Genomic DNA, 8,816 nt, shown 5'->3' with positions numbered 1-8,816 from the left:
CCACTCCCTCGTGTTCATGAGAGCTCAAAGGACAAAAGGGGTTGTGTGTTCCAAAGGTAATTTCAAGCGCAGGCATTTCATTACAAATCGTTATACGTATACTGTACGGTCACCGTACCCGTCTCTTCTCCCAGTGACTCGACATTTTAACCATCACACGTAGCACTCACATGCAAACATTTAAGACAGACATGTTGGCTCTAGTATGTTCTTTTTAATATAAAAAAAAAATTACAGACTCAAAAGGTAGAAAAAAAATAAAGAATCAAATGTTTTACTGTGACAGTAAAAATGAAACGGTGAAAATGTGTCTCATTGAGAGAGAAAACAAGTCATTGCTCGGGAACAGTGCAGACCGAGGAGCATTCAGGTAGTCGAGGACAGTGTTTTTCATATCCCTTCATAGGATAAGTACGTTACAGTACCGTCGAGGTTTTTGTTTGTGAGTTCATCTTCTGCTTCGCAGGGCGGGAGTGGTGGGGGCGCGGGGGGAAGGGCGCGCGGCTACTCCCCACCATCTTTACAGAGAAACCACGTCTACAACCAGAGCTCATCAGTTCTTTACAGATTCTGGACGTCGACTGTGTGTCCGGTGTGACTGCCCCCCCACACACCTGACTCTAGAGTTTTCCAGGGATGAGATCTCATACCTTGAAGGGATATTCCTGTAAGTAGCGCACCAGCGGCCTCGGGAGTGATAGCTGGTCAGGGCAGTCAGAGTGCCTGTTGATGGTGAGCCGCGTGAGGTGCTGTAGAGAGGGCAAGGCCCGGGGCTTGTACACGGCCCTCTTGAGTTTTAATAACACCGAGCTCTCCTGAAGTGTCCACAGGGAGGGTTTGGCAGGGGCCTCCACCACCACCTCGTCCTCCTCCACCTTCCCCTCCTCCACCCTCCTCCCCGGCCCCATGTAATGCTGCACCAGGCTGGGCACGTCGGGGAACGACAGGAGGCTGGGTCGGGCCGGGGAGCTGGAGTCTAGGAGGAACCGAGCGCCACTGTATTGAATCCGTATACTGGTGGGGCCCCGCGCTGTCCTGACGGAGAGGGTGAGCATGTACATGGGGTGGCTGCTGTCCCGGACCAGAAAAGACCCCTCTGCAGCTTCCTGAAGAGCAGCGTGAGCCTGAGCTGCTGTTATAGATCCCCAGTACCATCCTGCACACACACACACACACACAGGTTGTTATTCATTTATTTATTTACATCTTCTCCATATTGCACTTTGCACTGTATTGTGCAATAATGTAATTTAGTTAAGAACAGTGCTATACCAATTATTATTATGATTGATTATAAGTATTGTCTTGAAATTAACTTAAGTTATATCATTACGAGGAACACAACAAGGGGGAAAATTACTAAGATTTTGTATATATTTTTCAGTTGCCAATTCTGGTTACTACTGAGCTGGTGTGATAACAATAATATCACAATAACCTTACCTGAATTGTCTAGATAGCAGAAGTTGCTGGCTATTGCTCGCAGGTCCTTTGTGGGGTCCCATAATGGAGGGGTGCTTTGTAGGCAGTGAGGTGAGAGTGTTCCTGTCCGCATGCCCAGCGCGGCCTCACTCATCAGGCCAGAAGGCAGAACACTTCTAGGACTGAAAGATAGACATTATTTAAATGAGATTACTAGGAAATACAATGTTTTCCAAAAAAAGGGACTTAATCATCATTATTCCTTATGGAATTTGGGCACTCTTCCCTAACTTCTTATCTTATTACGCTTTTGTGTAGTGGTCTATAAATCACAGGGAAATTCCGCAGCATTAATTAATGATTTAAGCTCATTAATAATTAAATTAGTCTTAATGATTTTGGCTGCTGATTAATTAGCAGGTGTCCAACTTTGACACTTAGGACAAGGAGAGACACTGAAGTAAGTATAGGTTATAATGATAGTTATACCGGAGATGTTTACAGTTCATTATGAAGTCAGAATCTATTTGTATGGCCTACAACTCGAAAACTGACCATGACAAACAAATAATTAGGGTATATTCATGGTATGGACTATTTTTAAGGACTGTTTTAGAACGGTGTATTGATCAACTAAATGGCTTCGTATGATACTTTTTTTTAACAAACCATGTTTTGAACATAGTCGACAGAACAAAGGATAATAAGGAAACAAACGAATGTCAACTTACCCATGAACACAAAGAATCATTTTGCGTCTAGAATCCAGTCGATCCGATTAGTATTACTTCCAAAGAATATGTAATGCGGGACAAAAGGAATACACGTACTTTTAAAGGCAAAAAATGATATTTTAAGGAAAAGGGCGCCTCGCGTATCCAAATAGTCTATGGATATGCTATTTCAATAACAATATACTACCAATAAATATAACAATAAATGTCAAAATAATGTCTACACTATACATAAAAAACAGAGCAGCAATGTGGAGTGTGTTGTCTCCACACCGAGATTCAAATGTGTGAAGGACACGGTGTAGGCTTGGCTTTTAAAATTCACCAATTCCTAGAATTCTATTCTGAGAACTCTTCAGAACACCAGCGCCTCTGACGTCAGGCAAACTGCACCGACTCCTGTTGAACCGATCTGCATGTCGATCAACACGCAGAAACGTCGGGGGGGAAGCCTGTAGTTTATGTTTCCGAAATCATTAATAGTAACAATTTTTAAATTGGTTATTTTCAGATTGTTTTGGTTCAGGTGGTCGAAGCTCGATTCATCCGCCGCGTTTGCTTCCACTGAACCAGCAGCGCTCCCGGGAATCGCGTCGGAGCTTCCCCCCCTCTGTCTCCACTTTCCAAGAATCACTGCGGGTTGATCTCCGCCCACCGGGCTTTAGCCTGGCTTACATTCTGAGAATCCAGCGCCTCACCATTAAGATAATAGGAATGCTCGCAAGCTATTTCCAGTAATATAGATTTCCCTGCAGGGGTGGAAAAACACCACGCTTTCCCCGAGATTTCTGCAACTAATTATGCCTACTACACGCACGTAGTTATAAAAAGAAAAAGAAAAGGCAATCTTGCCAGGGGGAAATACTATAATAATACTGATGATGGCACCATAAGGGAATTGTCATCTCGTTTGACAGTGTTATCTACTACTAGGCTAGTATTCCTCATATTGCTAATTATTCGATTGCAAAAAGTGTTTGAACATATCCCATGATTTTCTGGAAGTTATATGATTCACTCCTCCAAATAGCTTTCCAACGTCTAAGTACATTTTCTCTTTGTTGCCTCTATTAGGCTGCATCTCGTTTCCACGAACATTCCCACATACCCATTCCTGTTAAACTGGGCTTGATACTTTGCTTATCTTCACCTCTTCTGTTTTGTTCCAAAGTGTCTAGATAAGCTCCCATCTCCAAAAATGTATCACCTTGGGCTTGTGGCCGTTTGTCTCCATCTTGTTGCCCGGTGAACCCATTCACCTTTAGGTCAAAGCTAAACGGCACAAAAAAGGTCATCCCAGTCAATCTGTCATTACTTAATTATGTGATATATTATCTTCTGACCATGAGACCACTTAATTAATAACTGGGGCTCTAATCAAATTCTTGACTCAAACCATAGTTAATTTCAGCCAGTCCCATATACTGTATATGTTAATGCAACTTAACCTGAATTGAACTGATGTTTAGCCAATGAACATTTATTTCAAGTATTTTTTGAAGGTCTTAAAAGGATTGTAATCTTTTTTTGGAAACCTAGCCCTATTTGCCTCTGACTGATGCTGTTGTTAATGTTGATTGATTGATTGATTGATTGAAAACTTTATTAACAGATTGCAGAATGGGTACAGTACAGTACAGCTCAATACATACCATTGTTAAGGGGATGCAGACCAGGGCCCTATTCCCCGTACCTGGTTCAACTAAGTCGATCAAGAGTCCCATTATCCAGATTCAATTAACCCGATGTTTGAAGCCGGGATTTTCCTGTTCCTCAAAGGTGGATTCAGTCTCGTTAACTCGAACCAGACTTGAGACCCAGGATAAGTGCGCGCAGCCGCTTCAGTTGAAAAGCCAGCAAGTATCGATAGCAGAAATCCTGATTTTCGAATGGCATTGATTGATTAATTGATTTAAAACTTTATTAACAGATTGCAGTACGGCTCAATAGCCTCGCCGACAAGTTAAATGCATAATCTATAGGCAAATTTTAAGTCCCTCATTACCCCAATCAATCAGATTATATTTCTTTAAACTTGCCTGCTGGCAGTAGGTTTATGGAATGGATAATCAAATGAGATCTTGCTAGCGAAAATAATTAGTTCAACTGTTTCAGAATAAGGATACGGCTCTCTTACCCATTGATTGATGTATGGTGGATGTTTTACTTATCTGCACTGTGGTGTGACGGTTGGTTGTTTTGACTTTCACGCAGACGACCCGCGTTCGAATCCCACTTCTTCTAGTCTTTTTCTTCTTTTTGCAATGTAGGAATAATTCAATTTGGTGCACGTTGAGAGCTATATAAAGAATGACATCCTCAATGCATGTAGATTTATAATATTTTAACTTAAAACTAGGCTACTTTTGCGTATAATCATTAATATTATATTCCAAAAAAATTATATTGGAAACGCGAGGTCTCGAACTCGGGTCGCCCGCTGCAGGAGCGAACACTGGCCGTTGCACCACTGTGCCAGATGGGATATATCCATTGTGTATCCATCAATGCACAAGAGACCCGTGTTTCGAATATTTTTCTTTTGAATGAAGTTTTATCTCTTTATTCTCAAATGCATTAATGTGACGTCAACGGCTCATTCAATTTCTCAAATCCGTCAAACAGCGCATCTCATCAGACATTTTAATCCCAGTTACAATATCACAATAACGTGTGAGTGATGATACAATTCAACAATCCTCAGAGTCCTCGTAATTCATAATCCACAAAAACCACAATCCACGCATAGACACTTCAATTTTATGCTTGAATGAAACACAATCCGGGCGCTCCGTTAAGCAAATCTACAGCGGAGAATATATGAAACTAATCAGAGCCAAACGGTTTAATTCATTAAAAATATCCCCGCAGGATTCACATTTGCAATGCGCCGTTATTAAAATAACCACGCGTGTATCGCACTCCGAGCGCCGTATATGACGTGCATTATTTTATTTAGGACAAAGTAAATCTATAGGCTGAATATGATTTATTATCAGCATTTAGTTCTATTATTATACATTTCAAAAGCCCCCTCTAGGAAAACGAAGCACAGAAACATAATTCAGAATGGTATAATGCAGATCTAGACTGTGAGAATCATTTCAGGAAGCGAGCTGGCATTTCTTTGTGTGGGCGTGGCCATGGTTCATCCAGCTAACTGAATTTAACCCTGCTCTCGACCAGGCTCAAACTTTTTAGAAATTATCCGGCTAACTCAGTTAGCCAGGTACGGGGAACGGGGCCCAGAGAAAGACTTTCGTCTTGTTTACATCAGGGTCCCCCATTTTCAATTCATCATAACATATATGACATACACGACATACAGATAGACAGTACATTTATGACATACCAGACTTGCAAATACAGTACTGTTTGTGATACAAAAAGAGTCCAGAAAAGAGAGTATATAAAAAAAATATATATATTATTTTTTAGCATTTTTACAGCTTTATTGGTCACGCAGGACCGACAGAGGAGAGGGCGAACGGGAGGAGAGGTGGGGGAGACATGCGACAAATAACGACGGGAGCTGGGATCGAACCCGGGTCGGCCGCGTAGGTGCGCGAGGCACTGTGGTATGCGCCACGAGGGCGCCCCGAGAGTATATACATTTGACGTTGAAACTGTACATTGGAGGAGGTTGGGTAGGGGGGGGGGGGGAGGGGTTGGGTAGGAGGGGTGGGTGGGGGACACTGTACAACTGTACAAGCAAAACTGTACATTGGAATATTGACAGAACCATACTTGGTCATTTACTGTACATTGGAGGGGGTTGTGTTAGGACATTTACAGGGGCCAGTTTCGAATTGCAGTCTCCCGTAGGTGTTCTTTGAGAGTGGTTTTGAAAGTGGGTAGTGATTCACATTCCTTTACAGCTTTGGGTAGGGCATTCCACAATGATGTGGCATAATTGCGAAACGTGTTTAGTCCCTTGTTTGAGCCGAATCTGGGTTTAACATGATTTGTGGAGCTCCCTCTGGTGTTGTGATCGTGGTATTCACTGACCTTTGGGAAGTATTTTGACATGTACATGGGTACCTTGGTCGTGTAGTGTATCTTGTAGACCAGGCCCATTGCAAGTTGCTGTACTCTGTCGTCTACTCTAAGCCATCCTAGGTTGTCAAAGTGGGCAGAGGTGAGGTGAGGTCTAGGAGTAAGGTTAAGCAGTAGTCTGACCTGTTTGTTTTGAGATGTTTGTAATTTAGTTTTTAGCGCCTTTGAGGTGCTTTGGTACCATGAGGTGCAAGCATAGTCGTAGTACTATTGAATGAGTGCTCCTGCCAGAGTCTTCAGGGTATTCTTGTTTACCAGTGAGGAGATCCGGTACAAGAATAGAGTTTGTTGGTTAACTTTTTTTATTACATTGGATGCCATTTTGTCACAGGAAAGATTTTCCTCTAGGATGGAACCCAGGTAGGTAATTTCTTCTTTCCTTGTGACAATATTGTCACCCACTGTAACTGAGAAGCTGTCGGTCTTGCTGAGTTTGTTATTTGAACCGAAGAGAATGGACTCTGTTTTGCCCAGGTGTAATGATAGTTTGTTATCAGCGAGCCATATGCCATATGTAAAGTCAATGGGGTCAAGCTCCTGACACGTTGATGGAAGACAACTGAACTCTACTTTGTGTGCACTGTATAGAGTACATTTTAGATGTCTTCAGCTTGACCCCACTGACCTTGTATGGGTTTGTGGTTAACTATCCGGAGCTAGTATGAGGAACGGCATGGATTGTGCTGAGAAAGGACTCCAGAGATCAACAACGTCATTGTTGGTAAGTATAGTAAATAGGGCTGGGGTTCCAAAAACCAGAACTATCCCTTTAATGTTAAGAATGTGACCATACAAATATCGACATGGCTATATTATCAATTCAGCAAAAGGCACTTTATTTTATATTTAAATGAATGTCATTAATATGTGATGATATGCTGATGTTGGAATCTGCTGAAGAGATGGATTGAGGCAGCCCCTACACTAACCCAACCCATACGAAATTAGCTATAGTAAAACTTATAGTATTACTGTTTTTTCTTTTTGTACGCACTACAGATATTTTCCACAGAAATACTGTGGTGATTTGTAGTATTCCTGTGTTTTCTTCATACACACTACATTTAATGTAGAAATACTGTAGTGATTCACTATAGTATTTCTATTGTGGAATATTATAGAAATGCAAGGTGGATCACTATAGTATCCTTTTTACATTTGGTGCGTACGTCGGGAATACTATGGTTATTTTTCATATGGGTAAAAAGTAGCCTATACAGTATGTATTATTAGTCAGTTCATGTTATGATGACGTGAAGATAGTGTGAATAGGCTGTTAGCCAGTATCAACCACCGCTGACCTATAGGGGTGTCAACATGTCTGTACTTGTCATGTTATAGTCTGAGCCCTCTGGTAAATCTGTACAGTAATGGAGCTTTCCCCCCACCACTCATCATGTCAACGGGTTCAGAGACTGGTGTGGCCATCTGCTGCCCCCTCAGGCCAGTCTAGGCCATAGCAACGACGGGGCAGACTAGACTAGTCTGTTGCATTTCTGTATTAAAGGGGTGTACTCCCGTTGAATATGGGGGGAGGGATTCTATCTGAATTCAACTTTACATTACACTGAATTTGGATACAAAATAAACAATCTTTTGTATTATGCATTTTATATATTTTATTAACATACTCAAGTTAGCTAATATTTAATAAAAATGCATGTTAGAAGTTAGTTATCTTTCTCAGTGGATTAAGTCGGAGAATAAAATGCTAAATACTAGTTTTTCTTCTTTTTCGTTTTTAATTATTTTATTTCTATCATGCGTTATTTAAAAAAGGAAGGAGTGAAATATATATATGATAGGGTGAAAAATAGAATGCAAATTCTTTAATGTAAAATACCCCATAAAATGGAAGACATACCGTAAGCGTTCCCAAAAAAAAGCCTGTAAATTACCAGCTATTTTTGTTAAGAAGCAACATGTCAACTGTGGTGATATAGTGTGTGGGGGAGGGGGTTGCTTACCTCGAAGGGAATAGATCATTTTGAGAAAATGGCCATTAAAGTGTTTTCAGTAGCTTGGTGTGTATAATGCAGCGCATACAAAAACAAGAACATGTTTTGAATTCTGATGATTGCTTTATATGTTTTATGAAACTACAATAGTTGTAAAGGCAAAATATGATATCTCAAAATGTTCCTATCGAGCCCAAACAACCATTCTCAATGGGAGGGCCTTGCCATAACTGTAATTCAACTTGAAGGGTCCAGTTTGGGAAGAGACATTTGTTTATATTTAAAAAGCTTGCAATTAGTTTACAAAACATATTTACTACACATGTAAATCCATCTTACAGTATGGCATCATAAATCAAAATGTTTGTACTGTGAATCAAACGTATAAGCATTGTAAACTTTGTAAGCTTTTTTCTCCGGGGCTGCGTTTGTGAACAACAACAGTGAAACAGTAACCTGTCAGGTAGCTTTCTAGCTTCAAACCGTATTCCAGGCACCCAGTTTTCCTGAGGACAGTTGTGAAAATGTACCATAATATGCTCTTGAGTTTCACATTTCTCCCCCAAAACCACATAGTGCACCTTTAAGAAGAAATGATGACTTCTACTGTTCTCATCACATTTGCCCCCATTTCACCATAACACAC

General features: G+C 41.0%; 1 protein-coding gene across 1 annotated transcript; it reads right to left on the bottom strand.

Moving 5' to 3' along the window:
• Positions 1-213: 213 nt before the first annotated feature.
• Positions 214-2,692, bottom strand: LOC311230574 (cytokine-inducible SH2-containing protein-like). Its single transcript, XM_084316891.1, has 3 exons — positions 2,154-2,692; positions 1,444-1,604; positions 214-1,156 (listed from the first exon to the last, which is right to left on the bottom strand). Exons 1-3 carry the CDS (start codon positions 2,171-2,173, stop codon positions 645-647), a joined length of 693 nt encoding a protein of 230 aa, XP_084173017.1. The 5' UTR covers positions 2,174-2,692; the 3' UTR covers positions 214-644.
• Between the last annotated feature and the right edge of the window lie 6,124 nt (positions 2,693-8,816).

Source organism: Notolepis coatsorum (assembly GCF_963971535.1).
Source record: "Notolepis coatsorum genome assembly, chromosome: 6".
Taxonomy (NCBI): Eukaryota; Metazoa; Chordata; class Actinopteri; order Aulopiformes; family Paralepididae; genus Notolepis; species Notolepis coatsorum.
The sequence above is the reverse complement of the archived record's forward strand: the minus strand, read 5'-3'. Positions and strand labels throughout refer to the sequence as shown.